The following is a 23,880-nucleotide window of genomic DNA, read 5'->3' as shown; positions in this document are numbered from 1 at the left end:
AAGAACTTCTCCAGGATACCCACAGTTTGCTGCATCTTTGCGATGGATTCATATACTCGTTGCCAGTTACTGTGTTCCTAACACAGATGAGACTGCACACAGGGAGGTTAAAGTAACAGTGACCTCAGTCTTTATTAAGACACTCCAGAGTGAAGAACAGGCCTTAGGGGCCGGCTTATATACCGTGCTCCCAAGGGTTGCTGGGATCCCTTGGGACTTCACGGGATGCGCTCCTTGGTGGTGGAACATGGGAGTGCATGCTTTACAGATACACAACACTTAGGTCTTCGGAGAAGTAACAGCAGGGATAGTGGATGCATTGGTTGTAAGTTACCAAAATTCCCGGGATTCTGGTGAAGTCCCAGCAGATTGGAAAACTGCAAATGTAACGCCTCTATTTAAAAAAGGAGGCAGACAAAAAGCAGGAAAATATAGACCAGTTAGCCTAACATCTGTGGTTGGGAAAATGTTGGAGTCCATTATTAAAGAAGCAGTAGCAGGACATTTGGAAAAGCATAATTCAGTCAGGCAGAGTCAGCATGGATTTATGAAGGGGAAGTCATGTTTGACAAATTTGCTGGAATTGTTTGAGGATGTAACGAACAGGGTGGATAAAGGGGAACCAGTGGATGTGGTTTGACAAGGTGCCACATAAAAGGTTACTGCACAAGATAAAAGTTCACGGGGTTGGGGTAATATATTAGCATGAATAGAGGATTGGCTAACTAACAGAGAACAGAGAGTCGGGATAAATGGTTCATTCTGTGGTTGGCAATCAGTAACTGGTGGGGTGCTGCAGGGATCAGTGCTGGGAGCCCAACTATTTACAATCCATATTAATGACTTGGAAGAAAGGACCAAGTGTAATGTAGCCAAGTTTGCTGAAGATATTAAGATGGGAGGAAAAGCAATGTGTGAAGTGGACACAAAATATCTGCAAAAGGACTTAGACAGGCTAAGTTAGTGGGCAACAATTTGGCAGATGGAATATAATGTTGGAAAGTGTGAGATCAAGCACTTTGTCAGAAAAAAATCAAAGAGCAAGTTATTATTTAAATGGAGAAAGATTGCAAAGTGCTGCAGTACAGCGGAACCTGGGGGTACTTGTGCATGAAACGCAAAAGGTTAGTATACAGGTACAGCAAGTGATCAGGAAGTCCAATGGAATCTTGGCCTTTATTGCGCAGAGGATAGAGTATAAAAGCAGGGTTGTCTTGCTACAGTTATACAAGGTATTGGTGAGGCCACACCTCGAATACGGCATACAGTTTTGGTTTCCTTATTTCCGAAAGGATATACCTGCTTTGGAGGCAGTTCAGAGAAGGTGTGCACTAGGTTGATTCTGGAGATGAGGGGGTTGACTTATGAGGAAAGGTTGAGTAGGTTAAGCCTCTACTCATTGAAGTTCAGAAGAATGAGAGGTGATCTTATCAAAACATATAAGATTTATGCGGGGGATTGAAAAGGTGAATGCAGAGAGAATGTTTCCACTGATAGGGGAGACTAGAACTAGAGGGCATAATCTTAGAATAAGGGGCCGCCCAATTAAAACTGAGATGAGGAGGAATTTCTTCTTTCAGAGGGTTGTAAATCTGTAGAATTTGCTGCTTCAGAGAGCTGTGGAAGCTGGGACGTTGAATAAATTTAAGAGAGAGATAGACAGTTTCTTAACCGATAAGGGAATAAAGGGTTATGGGGAACGGGCAGGGAAGTGGACCTGAGTCCATGATCGGATCAGCCATGATAGTATTAAATGGCGGAGCAGGCTCGAGGGGCCGTATGGCCTACTCCTGCTCCTATTTCTTATGTTCTAGAGAAAAAAAATACAATGTCATGTATTCAGCAACTCAGCTGAGATTTAAATATCAGGGTTTCTGCAGGATCTAGTAATTCCCTCCCTAAACCTTTGTCACTCCACCTATTAAAATCCTCCTTAAAACTACCTTTTGACAAAGCTTTTAATCACCCCCTCCTAATATTTCCCTTTTTTGGCCCAGCATCCATTTTGATCTGCTCACTGTTCTGTGAAGCGCCTTGGGATATTATTCTGCGTGAAAGACGCTATTTAAATGGTGATTGCCATTGTTGTACATGCAGACTTTTGGCAATAACACACGACTGTACATAAATGATCATACTCTTGGTGGCTGCTTCTTTCCTATTCATCATCATTTCAAAAGCCTTCAGTTAACTGAATTAATTGTTCCCATGCTGCAAACCACATTTTGTTTGCAGTGCCTTATTACAGAGAACATTTCTCGCTGTGTCTATAAATTTTGTAGGTTACATTTCCTCCCCAATTTTGCATAAATGCACAGTAATGAATTAATGCTGGTACTGAACTTTAAAAATACCTCATGGTTAACTTTTTGTCCTGGGGTATGTTGGTGCCCCTTGCCAGAGTGACAAGGCACACGAGCACCAAGACCTTTACAGGAATTGCAGCACAGGTATCAAGCATTTTCAATGTGGACCTTAGGGAATTGGAGTCACACTAGTCTGCTGTTGTGTATAAGAAAACATTCATATTTGCATCATTAAACTCTGAATTCAGTGCATTTCTTACAGTAAAATTAGTTACTTTGTATGATCAATATCTATATATATTAACTACCTATATATATATATATATATATATATAATATTAATTATCTATATATCGATCTATATCTGTCTATCTAAATATAATATATCATCATCATAGGCAGTCCCTTGGAATCGAGGAAGACTTGCTTCCACTCTTAACATGAGCCCTTAGGTGGCTGAACAGTCCAATACGAGAACCACAGTCCCTGTCACAGGTGGGACAGATAGTAATTGAGGGAAAGGATGGGTGGGACTGGTTTGCCGCAGGCTCTTTCAGCTGCCTGCGCTTGATTTCTGCATACTCTTGGCGACGAGACTCAGCGCCCTCCCGGATGCACTTCCTCCATTTAGGGCGGTCTTTGGCCAGGGACTCCCAGGTGTCAGTGGGGATGTTGCACTTTATCGGGGAGGCATTTAGGGTGTCCTTGTAATGTTTCCGCTGCCCACCTTTGGCTCGTTTGCCGTGAAGGAGTTCCGAGTAGAGCGCTTGCTTTGAAAGTCTCGTGTCTGGCATGCGAACTATGTGGCTTGCCCAGCGGAGCTGATCAAGTGTGGTCAGTGCTTCAATGCTGGGGATGTTGGCCTGGTCGAGGATGTATATATATACACTATCTATCTATCTCTCTAATCTATATCTATCTATCTATATCTCTCTCTCTCTCTTTCTTTATCTATCTATCTATCTATCTATCTATCTATCTATCTATCTATCTATCTATCTATCTATCTATCTATCTATCTATCTATCTATCTATCTATCTATCTATCTATCTATCTATATATGTACATGTTGTGGGGACAATATACTAGTTAACAATCAATTCAGTCAAATATTAACATTTTATTCTTGAACAGAAATTATCATTGGTCTGGGTGAGAGCTGCTCCTGTAAAATCAAAGGAGATAATTACAAACCATTAAAATGCCGACATACTCCTATTAAACAGAACTTGTATTCTTACAGTGCCGCATCGCGCCCTTCGCACAATGAATGACGTTTGAGGTGCAGTGAGTGAAACATATCCCTAGCTGTAATCGGATGTCAGTAATGAGTGAGCAGTTACTGCTTTGCCAGGCTTTCAGCAGTGAGCGCTGCTGTAGCATTTGGTTTCACCCTCTGCCATAGAGCCACCTGATGTGCAAGCACCCACATCAGCTCGTTTGCCGTTGCCACGGTGACGTATGGAAACCAGGAGCTGAAATTAATTTTAATTTTCTGAGCAGCGGGAGGCACTGAGAGCTACCTCTGTGATTATTAATTTTGTCCTGCTATTTCCTAAATCTGATGGAATGAGTTTTGAGCACATATGATTACAGTAAGCACATGTTAATGAAGTCTCTTGTGGATCTTAACTGAATTGGATCTCGACTAATTTCTGAAGCGTTGAGGGCGGTAGAGTTGAACAGTTAAATACAGTTTCCTAGTACGTGGCTGTAATAATAAAGGAAGCGAAATAGGGGGAAAAAAATAAATCAACTGGAAATTCACGCCATTACTGCCGGTGTGACTCTGGCATGGGCCAGGGCGGGTTTGAAATTTGTAATCACTCACCGAAGCACAGTATCTTTTATTGTCTGCAGGTTTAGCTCGGGATTGTGATTACATGTCCATTTGTAACAAAGGGTTGTCGCAGCATTGGGGGAAAAAAATCAAGCTTCATTCTTCTATAAATGCCGCACGTGTTCCAGTAAAGTTCAGTCCCTGGGACTGGAGTGAGGAACTATCCATTTCCTGCAGGCAGGAGCAATAGCACAACATGCACTACATGCTATCGCTTGGGTGGGACCCCCTCGGTACCTCGACTCTAGAAACAGATTTGTGCCTTCAACAGTGGCAAGCTTGTTAGCAAAAACAAAATGGCAGCTTGATTGTTTGACGTGGCATTTAGACTCCGTGCTCATCGGAGACTGCTAACTGCAGAGTGGGTTCCAGCCAGGCAGCAAGTACCCCGTTTACACAGTCTGGATGGAACGGCAAATATCCTGCCTAGGAGAGAACTCTGTGCATGGTTGCACACAGTGCAAAGCTCCTCCGCCAGCAGGAAATATTTAGAGAGGGCATTGAGGAGAATCCCTAGGGGGGAGGAAGGGGGTCTGGGGGAGCTGTCCACACTTTGAAAACTACATTTGACACGCACCTTCTAAGAACTGAGGATCTCCTGTGGCGTTGCTCGTTGTAGGTCAGATGAGGCAATGGGCTGGACTTTCCCGAGAGCCCCTCAACGCCCGATTGCCCACCCAGAAAAAACGCTAATGTTTTGCAAGTAACGCTGACAAGAATTTCCATAATTAAGTTAAAAGTAATCGCCCGGCGAGAAAATGGATCTTGCACCATTACTCTCGGTGGTTAAAGATGAAACTAAGTGAAACAGGCGATTCTTAAAATGTTTTTTAAAATTGACTCTGAGGCTGTGGTTGGGGGGAAAACTTTAAAAAAAAATTCACTTAAAAAAAAAAGTTAAAAAGCATTCCCAAGACAGTTTTAAAGCTAATCGCCGTTTTACAATTTAAAAATAAATAAATGAACCTTTAACTTACCTTTCTTTGCAGAGTACTCACCTACCTCCCTGTTTAAGCAGCTTGCACAGGGCGGTTCCCTCGGTGATCTGGACGGGCTTCTGTTGAGGCCAAACTTACTCCCTGGCGATTTTCTCGGCCTTCCATGTCGACAGTTTGCTCCTGGCGGTCGTTTTGAAATGTGGGCGGTAGCATTAAAAATTGAGAGGGAAACTTTCGCCGGGCGGTTCTCTCCCAAAAACAGCTATACCGCCGAGAAAACCGTCGAAAATGAAGGTGAAAGGTTAGCCCATTATCCCGTCAGGGCAGGGATGGCTCACCATGGGCTGCACAATGTATTATCCTGCTGCTAAGGTGCAGCTCTCTTCTGTTAAATGGCCGTAGAGTTTCCCTGTTAAGTAGACAGAGCCTCCGGCCAATCGGTGTTTACAGTGATCTTGTGAAGTTGGTGTGCAGAGTGAGCTCATTCAGACTTTAGTTGCCGTTCAGACTGCACATCAGGGTAGCAGGTCAGGATTTCTCTCCATGTTAATTATGATTGCTAAGGAAATTGAACCTGTCGATGGATAATTAGTACATCCTCTTTACAAAGCAACCCTTTGGAAACACTGCAAAATACCATGTTGTTCACAAATGCTTTACAATTAGAGAGGCAGCCACAAACCTCATGGATTACATCAGCAGTGTCGTGGTCTTGTTAAGGAAGGAGAGTGATTTACTGTCATTGTGAATTGTCCATATTGTGCACATAATTGCTCTATATTTCCTACTTGTATCAAACCAATGTTAATTTCACATAATTACCGGTTCAGTCTGAAAGGCTCCTTACTGCGTGCGTTATCATGTAAAGGTTCTCGCAGTATTCATGCTGACAATGCCAGCTCTGTCTCATTGAGTTACTCTGAGGTAATAGTCTTTTTCCTGCTTTCTGTCCCAGAGTCAAGCAATGAGGATAGTGCGGACTATAGGGCAAGCCTTTGAGGTGTGCCACAAGTTGAGTCTGCTGCACACTGAACAAAATGCGGATGGCGAGGAGGACCAAGAAAGTGAAGAGAGTGCTGAAAACACCAGCGTCCCAGGTATGGCGTTTGAATGATGTTCAAGGACATGTTCCACAAGAGGGGGAATGATCTTTTTAATCTTACTGTCAGAGAAACAAGTGATGGACCCCTGGGCTTCAGGCAACCATAGCAGCTCACAGCCCAGTCCAACAAGGCCAGGTGTCCAAATGGTAACTTTCGCAAATGTGTCACTTTTCTTTAAATGGAAAAAGTCAATTTTCTTCTTTTAACATTCCACAGGTTCAGTACTTGTTGAGCTGATAGTGTTTTATTCTATTTTATTGCATAACTTTAAAGGTTCCCGAGTGGTTCACGAGCCCCCAATGTCCCCAGTCACTAGCTTCACACCTTCCCACTGAATCCATCTCCTGGTCACTGTCTCTGACTGTCTGGAACTTCAACTTTCTGTTTGACCGTAAGCAGAATTTCCAACCTCCCATCCCCTTCATCACAAAGACTGCCTACTTCCAGCTCGGTATCATTGTCCATCCATCTTAGGCTGCCTGCCGCTGAAACCCTTATTCATGCCTTTGTAATCTTTAGACTCCATGACTCCATTGTTCTCTTAGCCGGCCTCCCACTCTCCATAAACATCAGCTCATCTAAATCTGCTGCCGCACCGAGTTCTGTTCTCACATCAATCCGATCCTTCCTGCCTTGCATTGGATCTTGGTCCCCCAATGCCTCAAATAAAACCTTCTCATCCTAGTGTTTAATCCTTCCATGACTTCACCTCTCTCTCTCTCCTTATCTCTGTAACCTTCTCCATCCCTCCCCTTCTCCATTCCTCTGACTTTGGCCTGATGTGCACCCCTCTTCACCCTACTATTGGTAGTCATGTCTTCAGCTATCAAGGACTCATGCTCTGTAATTTCTCCCTAAATCTCCACATATCTCCACCTCCTTGAAGATCTTCCTTAAAACTCAGCTCTTTTAACAAATTACTTTCTAATCTCACCGTGGAAATGTTTCTATTTTAAAGGTGCTATATAAATGCATCTTGATGTTGTTTCCTAATTTTGTAATATTGGCTGCCGGTTCCGCACAAAAACTTGGCTTTTTAACTTTACAAACATTTCAATTTAACTTCACCCCTTTTTTTAATAAGGCTGATATGTCCTTACTATACAGTATAAATGCACACGAGGCCCATACTTGAGAGAAAGTCACTCTGTGACCAGTTATCTTTATTACCAAGAACTCAAGAGACAGATGGTGGGTGGAGCTTCCCCTTTTATACCGGAAAAGTCCAGGTTAGGAGTGTCTCCCACAAGTTCGCCCCCTGTAGTCAATGTTCTCAAGGTGTACAACTTAGATCAGCTTATACATGGGTTACAATGACAGTTGAATACATGACATCACCTCCGCCCCCCCCCAAAGTCTTATTGGGATCACAGGTTAAGTCTCTCTGGTGGTTTACGCTCCCTTGTAGAGCGCCTGAGTTGGGGCTCCGGTTGTTGGGCGCTTGCCTGAGTGTCTGCTGTTTGCGGTGCCTCAGGCCTGTCCAAACTGCCCACAGTCACTGGGCTCTCCTCTACTTGGTTCTTGTATTTGGTCACCTGTGGTGGAGTAAACTCTATGTCATGTTCCTCCTCTGCTTCTTCTATGGGGTTGCTGAACCTCCTTTTAGTTTGATCCACGTGTTTGCGGCAGATTTGTCCATTGGTAAGTTTAACTACCAAAACCCTATTCCCCTCTTTGGCAATCACAGTGCCTGCAAGCCATTTGGGCCCTGCAGCATAATTAAAGACAAAAACAGGGTCATTGACATCAATACATCACTCCCTCGCATTCCTGTCATGGTAGTCACATTGTGACTGACGCCTGCTCTCAACAATTTCTTTCATAGTAGGGTGTATAAGGGATAACCTGGTTTTGAGCATCTTTTTCATTAGCAGCTCTGCGGGTGGAACCCCGGTGAGCGAGTGTGGTTGGGATCTATTGGCCAACAGGAGGCGTGATAAGCGGGTTTGTAGGGAACCCCCTTGGATTCTGAGCATCCCCTGTTTGATTATCTGCACTGCTCGTTCTGCCTGGCCATTTGAGGCCGGCTTGAACGGTGCCGTTCTAACATGGTTGATTCCATTGCCTGCCATGAAGTCCTGGAATTCAGTGCTTGTGAAGCACGGGCCATTGTTGCTGACCAAGACGTCCAGTAGACCATGGGCGGCGAACATTGCCCGTAGACTTTCTACCGTGGCAAAAGATGTGCTTGAATTTAAAATAGCACACTCAATCCATTTGGAGTAGGCGTTTACTACAACCAAAAACATTTTTACCATGAAAGGACCTGCGTAGTCCACATGGATGCGTGACCATGGCTTGGCGGGCCAGGACTAGGGGTTAAAGGGGGCTTCCCTGGGTGTGTTGCCCAGCTGAGCACACGTGTTGCACTTGCGAACACAAAGTTCCAGATCTGCATCTATCCCTGGCCACCAAACGTGTGTCCAGCCTTTAATCATGACAATGCCCGGGTGCTCATTTTGAAGTTCTCTGATAAACATCTCTCTGCCCTTCTGGGGCATGACTTACTCGGTTTCCCCATAATAGGCAATCGGCCTGAATCAAGAGTTCATCCTTGCGTCTATGAAACGGTTTAAACTCCTCAGGGCATGCCCCGTACGTGGCTGCCCAGTCCCCATTCAGGACACATTTCTTAACTAAAGACAGTAGTGGGTCTTTATTTGTCCAGCCTTTAATCTGACGGGCTTTCGAAAGCTTCAACAGCCATGACCATCTCAGCATTATGCTCAGCTGCCCCCTCAGTGGTGGCTAGTGGTAGCCTGCTGAGTGCATCGGCGCAGTTTTCAGTGCCCGGTCTGTGCCGAATTGTGTAGTCATAGGCGGCTAACGTAAGAGCCCACCTTTGTATGCGGGCCGATGCATTCGCATTTATGGCCTTGTTGTCGGCCAAAAGGGACGTTAGGGGTTTGTGATCCGTCTCCAACTCAAATTTCCTGCCAAACAGGTACTGGTGCATTTTTTTTACTGCATATACACATGCTAGCACTTCCTTTTCTACCATTCCGTAGCCTCTTTCTGCCTGGGACAGACTTCTGGAGGCATAAGCTATCGGCTGTAACTGACATTGGCATTCACATGCTGCAACACACATCCGACCCATAGGACGACGCATCACATGTTAAAACTAATTTCTTACACGGGTCATATAACGTTAACAGTTTGTTAGAGCACGCAATTTGTTATGCTCCATCAAAAGCCCTTTCCTGGCTACCCACCCACCCCCCCCCAAACCCAATGCAGACCTTTGCATCGGAGCATGTGTAGCGGCTCTATAACAGCGTGCTCAATTTGGGAAGAAAGTTGCCAAAATAGTTCAGGAGCCCCAGGAACGAACGCAGCTCCGTCGTGTTACGGGGTCTGGGTGCTCTCTGGATCACTTCTGTTTTGGACGCAGTAGGTCTGATCCTGTCTGCTGCTACCCTCCTCCCCAGGAATTCTACCTCTGGAGCTAAGAAGACACACTTCGCCTTTTTCAGTTGCAGCCCTACCCGGTCCAGTCTGCGTAGCACCTCCTCCAGGTTGTGGAGGTGTTCTTCAGTATTGCGACCCGTGATGAGGATGTCGTCTTGAAAAACCATCGTCCTTGGAATCGACTTGAGGAGACTTTCCATATTTCGCTGAAAGATCACGGCGGCCGAACGAACCCCTTGTGTGTCATGATGGTGGTCAGCTTCTTCGACTCACTCGCCAGCTCCTGGGTCATGCAAGCTGAGGTCAGGTCCAATTTTGAAAAAAGTTTGCCACCGGATAGCGTCGCAAAGAGGTCCTCCGCTCTCGGTAGCGGGTACTGATCTTGGAGTGACACCCAATTGATGGTGGCCTTGTAATCACCACATATCCTGACCGACCCTTCTGCCTTGAGCACCGGCCCGATCGGGCTCACCCAGTCACTGAATTCGACTGGCGAGATGATGCCTTCCCTCAGCAGGCGGTCCAATTCGCCTTCTATCTTTTCCCGCATCACGTACGGCACCGCTCTGGCCTTGTGGTGTACTGGCCTGGTGTCCGGGTTTATGTGAATCACTACCTTGGTCCCCAAGAAAGTGCCGATGCCGGGTTGAAATAATGAGTCAAATTTGTCCAGGACCTGTGAGCATGATACTCGCTCCACAGAGGAAATTACATTGACATCGCCCCATTTCCAGTTCATGACAGCAAGCCAACTCCTCCCCAGTAGTGCGGGACCGTCCCCCGGGACAATCTAGAATAGCAACCTGTTCTCCGAATCTTTGTGGGTCACGACTACTGTGGCACTGCCGAGCACCGGAATGATCTCTTTTGTATATGTCCGTAGCAGTGCGTCAATCGGCAATAATTTTGGCCTCCTGGCCTGGACACCCACAACCTTTCGAACTGTTTGATACTCATCAGAGACTGGCTGGCCCCTGTGCCTAGCTCCATTAATACTGGGATGCCATTGAGAAGCACTTTCATCATTATCGGTGGCGTTCTGGTATACAAACTGTATATGTGCTCCACATGAACTCGCTGAACTTCAGCTTCCAGCGATTTCTCCCAGTATTCATTTGGCCTCGTAGGGCTTACATCGGGCCCGTCCTCCTCGTACATCAACCTGGCTGCAGGCTTCCTGCACATACGCGCCAAGTGACTGCTGATGTTGCAGTTTCTGCAGGTGTATTGCTGATACCTGCAAGCTCTGGCTGGGCATTTGTCTCCACACCTCCAGCATGAGTTGAAGGCCCCATTGTTGGAAACAAAAGGTCCATTACCAGTCGATCGTCTCTGACTCTCTCTGTAACTGTCCTTAAGCGCACCATTAACAGGTGTTGATGGCCCCATTACTGGCCGCATTGTCCATTGCGATGGCATGAATCGTCGTTCAGCTAGCCATTGTCTCTGTTGAATTCCCCCTTTGGGTTCGACTGCATGCTGGGGCATGTCCGATTGACCTTGTCTGCCGAGAGAACTGTGTACCGCGTTAACAATGTTGACTCTGGTCGTTTGCCGCATTTGAGCCAAGAGTTTTGCCATAAATCATTCTGGTCTCTTCCTCCCCTGAGATAATAGTCTGGGCTATCAGAGCCATCGCTTCCAAGGTCAGGTCTTTGGTCTCAATCAGTTTCCTGAAAACCCCAACATGCCCGATACCCTCAATAAAAAAGTCTTGCAGCATCTCCGCTCTGCATGCATCTTACATAGGCTCGCCAGTCGCCGGAGATCTGTCACGAAGTCTGTAACGCTTTGCCCTTCTCTCCGCTGGTGCGTGTAAAACCGGTGTCTCGCCATGTGCATGCTGCTCGCTGGTTTAAGGTGTTCCCCGATCAACTTACTGAGATCTTCGAACGTCTTGTCCACCGGCTTCTCTGGCGCTAGAAGGTCCTTCATCAGGGAGTACGTTCTGGATCCACAAACCATCAGGAGATGAGCCCTGTATTTGTCGGCGAAATCCTGTCCCAACCATTCCTTAGTGACAAAACTTAGCTGTAGTCTCTCAATAAAGTCGTCCCAATCATCACCAACACAGTACCTCTCTTCTGTGCTGCTAGTGACCATGCTCGCGTGGTTTAAATCCCAGTCTCTCGTCGCCAATGATATGTCCTTACTATACAGTATAAATGCACACGAGACCCATACTTGAGTGACCAGATACCTTTATTACCAAGCACTTAAGAGACAGACGGTGGGTGGAGCTTCCCCTTTTATACCGGAAAGGTCCAGGTTAGGAGTGTCTCCCACAAGTTCGCCCCCTGTGGTCAGTGTTCTCAAGGTGTACAACTTAGGTCAGCTTATACATGGGTTACAGTGACAGTTGAATACATGACAAAGGCACTCTTCTGTCTTGTCCTTCTCTCCTTGTTCAAGTCTCTAAGTCCTTAAACCATCCTGGTTGCACTTTGTCATCATGCCACTAAGCATCTCTAGATACAGATGGCCATATCGAGAGCAAGTAGAGCAGGCGAAAATTAGAGCTTTAGCATAGAGGTAGGTCAGTCTGTGGGAACCAACATCTGCAGATGGCTTTAACTACTGAGTGAAATCCATTTGCTAACACTGCTGGAAAAAGTCAGCATGTCAGGCAGCATCTGTGGAGAGAGAAACAGAGTTAATGTTTCAGGTCGATGACCCTTGGTCAGCATTGCTTTGTTTCAGATTTCCAGCATTGGCAGTATTTTGCTTTTGCACTAATCATGCTCTCTAGATTGATGCACAAAATCATGCTTTTCTACTCACAATATCACAGCTTATTAAATTTGCCTTTGATTCATGAAATGTACCCATGAGAAATGCCTGTACTAAGTTTCCTGTATCATTTAAGACAAGATACGTTAAGCTTAGGAAATCCAGTTATGCTCAGCTGGGCATTGTTGAACACTCGCACTGTACTGTGTCGGGATATCTATTTACCTCATTAGTTCCTGCCACACATCCACCCGTGGGAAAGAATTGTCCAGGTGGGCCTCTACTAAGGCAATTAGTCATTCTCTTGATAACTCATAACTTCTGGCGTGTCTCTAACATTTACTGAGTTTTGGTTTAAAACCCATCTCGATTTGTTCATATTTGGCCGTTTTGATCATTCATGAGGCATTTTTGTTTAGATCATTAGAGAATCATTGTGGCATTAGGTTCTCTTTGGTTCCCACTTGGAACCTTAAATTAGTTCTTCACAAGTTAATATACGCACCATTCAAGGTCAGTTTGTGTTTCTTACATAGAGAACTGCACTATTAGTGTTAGTTTTGACTTGCAGAGAACTGCACTATTAGTTAGTTTTGACTTGCAGAGAACTGCACTATTAGTTAGTTTTGGCTTGCAGAGGTGGTAACTGCAAGCCTTATTGTAGACCAGATGTATTTGATTTGATTTGAAAGAAAGACTTGCATTTATATAGCGCCTTTCACGACCACCGGGCGTATGAAAGTGCTCCCAATTAATTACTTTTGGAGTGTAGCCACTGTTTAGGTCTGATTGTTTTATCACCAGCATACAAGTCAGAATGAAAACGTCGGCCCCGATATTTGCGGGGGAGGGCAGTTTTGCTTGAATGGCTTTCCCCCCGGATCCTGCCGAATTTAACGGCAGCACCCACTGTCGACTTGTCACCTTTCCTGGCCTCAGCCAGATTGAGAGGTGACAGTTTTGCAGCACTGGCCTCATTTGCATCAAGCCAGCGAGCTGCGGGACACCAAAGAGAGGCCTACCAATAGCGGGCCAACCCAGCTGCCAGCATTGTAGTTGGGGGGCAGGGGAGGGGCAGGTTGCGCTTGCAGGGGGTGGATGTCGAGATTTTTTTGTGGGGTCGAAAGGAACGCTCCTGATAAAGCAGGCTGGCACTCTGGGCACCCAGCAGAAAACAACTCCTTTCAAAATGTCGGCCGCCTCTTGGCCAGTGTTAATTGGGCATTATAGTTACTGTCTCTATTTTGAGGCCATTGCTGCTTTGCTTATGTCAGGTGATACAAGTGAAAACTGAGTCCATCTGCACAGCTTTAGTATTGTCCTACAGTGTGTGGAGGATTTGAAATGAAGGAAGATTGCCTATCTTGTAGCATCTTTATTGTTCATATTATATGAATCCTACACATTGCAAAGCGTGCTCATCATCCCCACAGGTTTTGCGGGCGGAAGGTCTATTGTGTGTAATTTTGGTCTCCTTACCTAAGAAAGGATATACTTGCCATAGAGGGAGTGCAGTGAAGGTTCACCAGACTGATTCCTGGGATGGCAGGACTGTTGTATGAGGAGAGATTGGGTCGACTAAGCCTGTATTCACAAGAGTTTAGAAGAATGAGAGGGGATCTAATTGAAACGTATAAAATTCTGACTGGATTGGATAGACTGGATACGGGAGGATGTTTCCCCGGCTGGGAAGTCTAGAATAAGGGGTCACAGTCTCAGGATACGGGGTAGGAAATTTAGGACCGAGATGAGGAGAAATGTTTTCAGTCAGAGGGCGGTGAACGTGGAATTCTCTAGCACAGAAGGCTGTGGAGGCCAAGTCACTGAATATATTTAAGAGGGAGATAGATAAATTTCTAGAAACAAAAGGCATCAAGGGGTATGGAGGAAAAGTGGGAATATGGTGTTGAGATAGAGGATCAGCCATGATCATATTGAATGGTGGTGCAGACTCGAAGGGCCGAATGGCCTACTGCTCCTATTTTCTATAACCTATGGGGGGAAGGTGGAGTTAGTCGGTTTCAGTCTAGTGTGACCAAATGATCTAGAGGAACAGCAAAGGTGCTGGGGTTTTCGAAGAGGCAGGACTAGACGACCATGCACAGCAATGCCTATATGCAATGTCCTGACAGTGTTACATGTGTGCTTGGGTTCTGTGAGAGCCACGTGCTATCCAACCTGGCTGTACTCAGACGGTGTGTGATGGATACAGCTCATTCGCAGGAATAGAAAACATATCTGTGGGTGGGAGTTGATCTCTGTATATATAGAATTTACAAGATTTTCATCTTTTAACACAACAGTTCAGGCTGGACAAGCAGGAGGCCTGTGGAAATCAAAAGGCAATGTTGTGTACAGCCCTTAAGGTGTGATTGTAACAAGGGCAGTTCCTGTTTAAATGTCCATTTGCCCTTGTACACTTAAGCAGTTGATGAATGCCCTAATTCTACCTTTGCTGGGGCTTATCTGTTTGTTCATCTGAACAGGACAGACTAATACCTGGCTGGTTACAGACTGTTGGACACCAGCCAGTGTAAATATCCTGTTTCAGCTGCTAAAAACTGTACTATTGCAGTTAATACAAAACCTCATTAATCTCAGTGAAACATAAGATTCTGAGGGGGTATCAATCAATACAGGGTAGATGCTAAGAGGTTGTTTCCCCTGGCTGGAGAGTCTAGAACTAGGAGGCGTAGTCTCAGGCTAAGGGGTCAGCCATTTAAGACTGAGATGAGGCGGAATTTCTTCACTCTGAGCTTACTGAATCTTTGGAATTTTCTACCCTAAAGGGCTGTGAATGCCTAGTCGGTAAGTATATTCAAGGCTGATATAGATTTTTGGAATCAAGGGATATGGGGATCAGGCAGGAAAGTGGAGTTGAGGTCAAAGATCAGCCATGATCTGATTGAATGGCAGAGCAGGGTCAAGGGGCCGTATGGCCTACTGCTCCTATTGCTTATGTTCTTATGAATAAAATTATGATGCTACACAGAGAACACGCTGGGCAATTTTCATGTTGTGTAGCTCGGGCATGTGGGTCTCCCCCGATGACATCAGAGGTGGAGGCCCAATCAATTCCCGTGGCGGGTCATCATTATCATTGAACAGGTGTGCAGCCACGCTAATCGCACTGTTTGGGAGGGTAGGGATCCCGCCAGGGTGACACTGATCATTAAAAGGGAGGGCTGGAAAGATCAGGGAAGGGGCTCGACAGAGCAGCGTGCTTCACCAACGGAGAAATTTAAAGACCGGGCCCAGCAGCGAGGAGCTGTAGTTAATGAAGCCATACGGCTCAAAACACTTCAACAAATGTAGGGAATGTGAGTGCCAGGTATGTTCCCAGCTTCTGCTTACTAGCAGCTACTGATCTCCTGAAAGAGTGCTGGAATGGCCACCACATGCCCTGTAAGATTGCGCTGGGACCTTAACTGCATCACTTGGCCATTACTTCAATACATTAATCAGGCCCCCTCCTGTTGCCGGCAGGAGCGCTGGCTGCCTAAATCCAGGTCACCTGAAAATCGGAACCGAGCCGACCTCCAGCAGCAAGTTACCGTTTTGTGTTTTTGTTGCAGTTTTCGGTCCAGTACCTGTTTACAGGCAGCGAGAGAACATCAACTCTGCTTGTGTGGCTGGGGAAAATAAAATCTGGGCTACACTTGACAGCAGGGAGGTCCCTGTGGACAAGCTTTAGGCTCTTGCTCCACTCTCCGACATCGGATATCGGCGAGGGTCCCGGAATCGGGAGTTAGGTACCTCATTTACATAAGTAAGGGGCCTAATGCCTGTTTTAGGTGTCCGTTGTGGGAGCCTGAATTAATCGCCCGACCCAATATCGGGTGGGACATCTTCAGGCGTTCTTTGGGCGTAAGGCCTTAATCCCCAAAATTGGCCTTTGGTGCACCTATTACACACCCGTAGAACAGGTGCAAGATCCAGTTTATACCTATCTACAGTTCTACTTTACTCAGGCAGTCACTTGTCTCCCAGCCTGTTTTTCAGTTGTGTGCGACTGTTTATTTCTGAATCTCTCCGTGTCTCGCAGTGATGAATCCTTTGTGTTGTTTTGTGATCTGTACCAGCTCGACAGCTGTCTGGCGCAGAGAAAGAGGCTTCGGAAGAGACCGATATAGATGCTGTCGATCCACCTCTCCACGATGGTACAGAGGTCGATTTCAGCCGAGGCGTGACTGACTTGGACGCAGTACGAAAAGAACAGGATCTTCACAAAGCCAAAAAGGTAACATTAAAACCCTTGCAGAAAGCCAGCTGTTCCCATGTGAGGAGTGACTCTGTTGATGGCTGGGTCCATAGAAACCACACTACCCTTGGGAGAGCATTTCTGCTGCTAATCCTTTTATAATGTGTTTTGCTGCCATTTCGAAGGGGTCTGCTTTCTGCTGCTTGTCTGCAAAACGACAGGCACATCTAATCCAGTTAGTTTGTAATATTTACAGAGCGGCTGATGCTTAGTTACAAAGTAGAAACACTTGGTAGATACTCCTGCCATTGTGTGTATCCATTGCGAATGGGCCCATGCTCCGTGCAGGTCCCAGTGGGTTTAGGTGTGTAGTACGACTGAAACTCACGGCAAAGACAACAATTGCTGTAAATCCAGGGGCAGGCAGGTTTTCTGTGAACTCTGTGCTTGTGTGGTGATTGGGGTGCTGTCATCTGCCACATTGCTCAGATTAGGAAAAGTGTCATCTCCAAGGATTCTCGCTTCTATTGGCTATCCTGAAATATGTGTGTGTGTGTGTGCACATGGATACTGGATGTCACGGTAAGGCTCAGCTGTGATGCTGCGATAGTGGAGAAGCCAGCTTGCACTCGAGTCTAGATTTTCTGATTGGCGCGATGTCAACATCTATCGGAAAATTTAGGCTCAAATGCCTAGGCCTGCACTTGGCCGAGGTACTGCAGGCTGCCTGTTCTGGGAGGTCCAGATCTCCAGAATATGTTGGCACCATCTGGGAAGCGGGGCGAAAATTAGGGCAGAGGATAAAATAAAACCTCTGTTACAACATTAAACATTTCTACTTCCCAGACAGTGCAGCCAACATCGGCGAGTGCAGTTTAAACGTATTGTGTTCCTAACCTAGATGAGACTGCACACAAGGAGGTTAAAGTAACAGTGACCTCAGTCTTTATTAAGACACTCCAGAGTGAGGAACAGGCCTTAGGAGCTGGCTTAGATACAGTGCTTCCAAGGGATGCTGGGATCCCTTGGGACTTCAGAGAATGCGCTCCCTGGTGACGGAACATGGAAGTGCATGCTTTACAGATACACAACATCACTCCCCCGCAAAGTCAAAGTGAAAACTATTTACAAGGTGAGGCGGTCGGGAGCCTTTCTTTCCCTGGTGGACCGCCTCGGTACAAATGTCTGTTCTGGTGTGTTGGCTGTGCCCTCGCTGGACTGGCATGTTGTTGGCCCTGCAGGGCTGCTGGGTGAGCCTGGCCTTGCTGGGCTGTTGGGCATGATGGATTAAATTTCTGGGTACGGGGTGGTGTCGTTGATCCTTTGGGTGTGTGTTGTGGGCTTGTAAAAGGTGATGTCTGCTGTGGGTTGTTCAGGGCAATTTGTGAACCGCAGCCTCGTTTGGTCCAGGTGCTTTCTGCAAATTTGTCCATTGTCTAGTTTGACTACAAACACCCTACTCCCTTCTTGAGCTATCACCGTGCCCGCGATCCACTTGGGACCATGTCCATAGTTTAGCACATACACAGGGTCATTCAGATCAATTTCCCGTAACACAGTGACTCGACCATCGTTAATATTTTGTTACTGCCGCCTGCTCTCTATCTGATCATGCAGATTGGGGTGAACCAGCGAGAGTCTGGTTTTAAGTGTCCTTTTCATGAGTAACTCAGCCGGGGGCACCCCTGTGAGCAAGTGGGGTCTCGTGCAGTAGCTGAGCAGTACTCGGGACAGGCGGGTTTGGAGTGAGCCTTCTATGACTCGTTTAAGGCTCTGTTTGATTGTTTGTACTGCCCGCTCTGCCTGCCCATTGGAGGCTGGTTTAAACGGGGCCGAGGTGACATGTTTGATCCCATTGCGGATCATGAATTCTTTAAATTCGGCAGTGGTGAAATATGGCCCGTTGTCACTGACCAGTATGTCAGGCAGGCCGTGGGTGGAAAATATGGCCCTCAGGCTTTCAATGGTGGCGGTGGCGGTGCTTCCCGACATTATTTCACATTCAATCCATTTTGAAAAAGCATCCACCACCAGGAACATTTTACCGAGAAACGGGCCCGTATAGTCGACATGGATCCTCAACCATGGTCTGGAGGGCCAGGACCACAAACTTAGTGGTGCCTCTCTGGGCGCATTGCTCAACTGAGCACATACGCTGCATTGCCGTACACAGGACTCTAAGTCAGAGTCGATACGAGACCACCACACATGGGATCTGGCTATCGCTTTCATCATTACTATACCCGGTTGTGTCTGAGATGAACGTCTCCCTGCCCTTTTTGGGTAGCACTATGCGGTTACCCCACAACAGGCAGTCTGCCTGAATGGACAACTCGTCCTTTCACTGCTGGAACGGCTTCATTAGCTCTTGCATTTCAGCGGGGATGCTGGCCCAGCTCCCATGCAGTACACAGTTTTTTACTAGGGCGAGCAGAAGATGTTGGCTGGTCCAAGTCCTAATCTGGCGGGCCGTGACAGGTGATTTATAATTTTCAAAAGCTTCCATGACCATCAACAAGTCTGCGGGCTGCGCCACCATCAACAAGTTTGCAGGCTGCGCCATTTCCACCCCTGTGGTGGACAATGGTAGCCGACTGAGAGCATCCGCACAGTTCTCGGTGCCTGGCCTGTGGCGGATGGTATAGTTATACGTTGATAGCGCAAGTGTCCACCTTTGTATGTGGGCTGAGGCATTAGTATTTATCCCCTTCTTTTCAACGAACACGGATATGAGTGGCTTGTGATCGGTTTCCAGCTCAAATTTGAGGCCAAACAGGTACTGATGCATTTTCTTTACTCCAAACACACACGCTAATGCCTCTTTCTCAATCATGCTGCAGGCCCTCTCGGCCTTAGACAAGCTCCTGGAGGCACAGGCGACATGTTGCAACTTCCCCGCAACGTTAGCTTGTTGTAATACACACCCGACTCCATACGACGACGCATCACATGCTAGCACAAGTCTTTTACACGGGTTATACAATACAAGCAGCTTGTTGGAGCATAAAATGTGTCTGGCTTTCTCAAAAGCAATTACTTGTTTTTTTTTTACCCCATACCCAGTTCTCATCTTTACGCAATAACATATGTAGGGGTTCTAAGAGGGTGCTTAGCCCCGGTAGGAAGTTACCAAATTAGTCGATGAGTCCCAGGAACAACCACAGCTCCGTGACGTTCTGTGGCCTGGGCATGTTCCTGATAGCCTCTGTCTTGGTGTCTGTGGGCTGAATGCTGTCCGCCGCGATCTTTCTCCTCAAAAACTCCACTTCTGTTGACATGAGGACGCATTTCGACCTCTTCAGCCGCAGCCCTACGAGATCCAGTCACTGGAGGATCTCCTCCAGATTTTGTAGGTGCTCGACAGTGTCCCGACCCGTGACCAATATGTCGTCCTGAAAAACCACTGAGTAGGCTCTCCATGTTTCTCTGGAAGATCGCTGCAGCCGACCGAATTCCAAACGGGCATTTGTTGTAGATTAACAGTTCCTTGTGCGTGTTGATGCAGGTGAGGCCATTCGAAGACTCCTCCAGCTCCTGCGTCATGTAGGCCGAAGTCAGGTCGAGTTTGGTGAACGTCTTGCCTCCTGCCAGCGTCGCAAATAGGTCGTCTGCCTTAGGTAGTGGGTATTGGTCCTGTAGCGAGAAACGATTAATAGTTACTTTATAATCGCCGCAATCCTGACCGTGACATCACTTTTGAGTACTGGAACAATTGGGCTGGCCCACTCGCTGAACTCCACTGGGGAGATGATGCCCTCGCATTGCAGCCTGTCCAGCTCGATTTCCACTCTCTCCCTCATCATGTGAGGTACAGCTCGCACCTTGTGGTGAATGGGTCGTGCCTCTGGGACCTAGTGGATCCGCACCTTCGTTCCGGAAAAGTTTCCAATGCCTGGCTCAAAAAGAGAAGGAAATTTGTTAAGAACCTGGGTACATGAGGCCTCATCGACATGTGATAGCGCTCGGATGACATCCCAGTTCCAGCGGATTTTGCCCAGCCAGCTCCTTCCAAGTGTGGGGCCATCGCCCGGGACAATCCACAGTGGCAGTTCGTGCACCGTGCCCTCGTAGGTGACCTTGACCATGGCGCTGCCCAGGACAGTGATGAGCTCTTTGGTGTACGTTCTCGATTTCATGTGGATGGGGCTCAGGGCTGGTCTGAGTGCCTTGTTGCACCACGGTCTCTCAAACATCTTTACTCATGATGGTTTGGCTAGCGCCAGTGTCCAGTTCCATGGCTACGGGTAAGCCATTCAATTTTACCTTTAGCATTATAGGTGTACATTTTGTTGAAAATGTGTGCACCCCGTGTACTTCAGCATCTGCCTCTTCTCTCTGAGGCTCGAAATTGCTTTGATCCACCATGGACTGATCTTCCTCTGCCACATGGTGGTTCGTAGGTTTTGCAGAGCTTGCAGCTCGTCTGCAAACTCATTGGAGGTGCCCCATTGTTCCACAGCTCTTGCAAACATACCCTCTGAAGCGGCATGAATAGGCTGAATGGAAGCCTCCACAACGCCAACAAGGTGTGAATTGCCTTGCATTCATCCCTTGTTGCGGACTCTGAATCATCTGGGTCACCTGAGGCCTGCTGGCAGTTGCAGACTCGTGGTTTCTGCCCTGTACATTTCTGCTCGCAAACACAGTTCCAGTTAATTTATGAACATTGCTAGCACTTGTGTGCTGAGAGATTTGTTTGGTGTTACCACTGGTGGACATAAACGCCTTTGCTATCGCAATGGTCTTACTGAGGGTCGGTGTCTCTACAGTCAAAAGTTTTCTTGGATGGTCCCGTGGCCAATGCCCAGTACAAAAAAGTCTCTGAGCATTTGCTTCAGGTGGCCATCAAACTTGCATTGTCCTGCAAGTCGCCTTAGCTAGGCGACGTAGCTCGGCACTTTCTGACCTTCAGATCGCTGGCACGTGTAGAACCGATACCTCGCCATCAGCACGCTCTCCCTTGGGTTAAGATGCTCCCGAACCAGTGTACACAGCTCCTCATACGACTTATCTGTGAGTTTCACCGGAGCCAAAAGATTCTTCATGAGGCTGCAGGTCGGTGCCCCGCAGACCGTGAGGAGGACCGCTCTCCTTTTTGCAGCGCTTCCTTCTCAGTCCAGCTTGTTGGCTACAAAGTACTGGTCTAGCCGTTCGACATAGGCTTCCCAGTCCTCACCCTCTGAGAACTTCTCCAGGATGCCAACAGTTTGCTGCATCAATGCGTTGGATTCGTATACTCATCGCCAGTTATTGTGTTCCTAACACAGATGAGACTGCACACAGGGAGGTTCAAGTAACAGTGACCTCAGTCTTTATTAAGACTCTCTAGAGTGAGGAACAGGCCTTAGGGGGCCGGCTTATATACAGTGCTCCTAAGGGATGCTGGGATCCCTTGGGACTTCAGGGGATGCGCTCCCTGGTGGCGGAACATGGGAATGCATGCTTTACAGATACACAACATCACGTATTTCACCAATTGTGGGCGGGGTAAGAACCAATGAAAGTAACTGCAACTGGTGTCGATAGGTCCATCATCATCATAGGCAGTCCCTCGGAATCGAGGAAGATTTGCTTCCACTCTAAAAATGAGTCCTTAGGTGGCTGAACAGTCCAATACGAGAACCACAATCCCTGTCACAGGTGGGACAGATAGTCATTGAGGGAAAGAGTGGGTGGGGACAGGTTTGCCTGCACTTGATCTCTGCATGCTTTCGGCGATGAGAGTACACAGCTGAATCCCCATAACAGCAAACAAATTTACTGAGTAATCCGCAGTGGGTAGCACACTCGCCTCTGAGTCAGAAGGTCGTGGGGTCAAGTTCCAGAGACTTGAGCGCATAAATCTAGACTAACACTCCAGTGCAGTGCTGAGGGAGTGCTGCACTGACGGAGGTGCCGTCTTTCGGATGAGATGTTGAACCAAGGCCCCGTCTGCTCTCTCAGCTGGATGTTCAAGATCCCATGGCACTATTTCGAAGAAGAGCAGGTGAGTTATCCCCCGTGTCCTGGCCAATATTTATCCCTCAATCAACGGAACAAAAACAAATTATCGGGTCATTATCACATTGCTGTTTGTGGGAGCTTGCTGTGCACATTTTTGGCTGCCACTCCAAAAGTTGTCAATTGGCTGTAAAGTGATTTGAGATATCCAGTGGTCGTGAAAGGTGCTATATAAATGCAAGTCTTTCTTTTCTAGACCTGAGTCACAATTACCTTGTAGTGAGAGGAAACCTGAATGGAACATTAGAATTCTAATGGAGGTGAAAATGATCCTTTTGAAGGAGTTTGAAATATATTCCACCCACCTGTTCTGCTGGTCAATAATCATTGAATCATACTGCACAGAAGGAGGCCATTCAGCCCATCGTCCCTATGCCGGCTCATTGAAAGAGCTATCCAATTAGTCCCACTCACCTGCTCTTGCCCCATAGCTCTGAAAATCATTCCTTTTCAAGTATTTATCTCTATGATTTGCTGCAGGGAGTTGCCTCAACCCCTTGACAGCCTTCTTTCCCAGCCGGAATTTATTGTCTCGCACAGAAGGTGGGTCAGATTGTGTGTCAGTCCCTCCGGGTTGAGAAAGTGGGATCGGAGTATGGTGCTCTGGGACTGAAAGTGGACGTAGAACTTCTCACTATGGACATTGAGACTCGGAAACTTGGAGCAGCAAAATCCTCTCATTTACTAAAGTGGGGACCCTTGCGATGCATTTGCACAGCTTTCTCGATCGTGCAATCCTCTTAAACATGGTGATGGGTTTTAGACACCCAGCTGGCCAACAAGTCAAGGAACCACTATTAGCCACAAACTGCTAACATAAGCCTGTGATAACTCACACCCATAAAAACAATGGACCTAAAACTAGTGTGGAATATTAATGCGCCAATACTCAATTAATTCTCATGACCTGAAATTGCTCTCTCTATTTTAGCAGAGCATTAATTTGGTTTATTTTAAACTGGTTAATCCTTCTCACTAAGATAGCAGCGAAAACAATTTTATACAACCCCACTCAATGTTCAGTTGCTGGAATGTGAGCATGTTGATGTCTTGCAGTTTGAAAGGCTGCCATGCTGCGATTGTAAACTTGGCTAGGTGGCTCGGAGAGAGTGGGGGTAAATGGATGTTTGATTGGGTGGGATGTCATTATTGGCGTGCTAATGGATTTACGTCGGGTTCACTTTTCTTTCCAAGTTATGTAAATGATTTACATGTAGGCCATGAGGTCGGTGAGTGATCCCAGATTAGGGTTGATGATAACCCATGGGGAAGGATGCAGGCGATAGCAGCAGAGTGGGCAGACAAGTGGCAAATGCAGAAAAATGGGAAGTAATACATTTTTGGAAAGAT

General features: G+C 46.8%; 1 protein-coding gene across 7 annotated transcripts in view; it reads left to right on the top strand.

The window, feature by feature from the left end:
- The window catches only part of nos1apa (nitric oxide synthase 1 (neuronal) adaptor protein a), a 498,327-nt gene that overhangs the window by 343,638 nt on the left and 130,809 nt on the right, over positions 1-23,880 (top strand). For all 7 annotated transcript variants that reach the window (XM_070887344.1, XM_070887340.1, XM_070887339.1 and 4 more), the window contains 2 exons: positions 6,041-6,182; positions 16,412-16,569. In XM_070887344.1, coding sequence (XP_070743445.1) covers positions 6,041-6,182; positions 16,412-16,569 — 300 coding nt within the window. The remainder of the gene's footprint in view (positions 1-6,040; positions 6,183-16,411; positions 16,570-23,880) is intronic.

This window comes from Pristiophorus japonicus, chromosome 8, assembly GCF_044704955.1.
Source record: "Pristiophorus japonicus isolate sPriJap1 chromosome 8, sPriJap1.hap1, whole genome shotgun sequence".
NCBI lineage: Eukaryota > Metazoa > Chordata > Chondrichthyes > Pristiophoridae > Pristiophorus > Pristiophorus japonicus.
The sequence above is the reverse complement of the archived record's forward strand: the minus strand, read 5'-3'. Positions and strand labels throughout refer to the sequence as shown.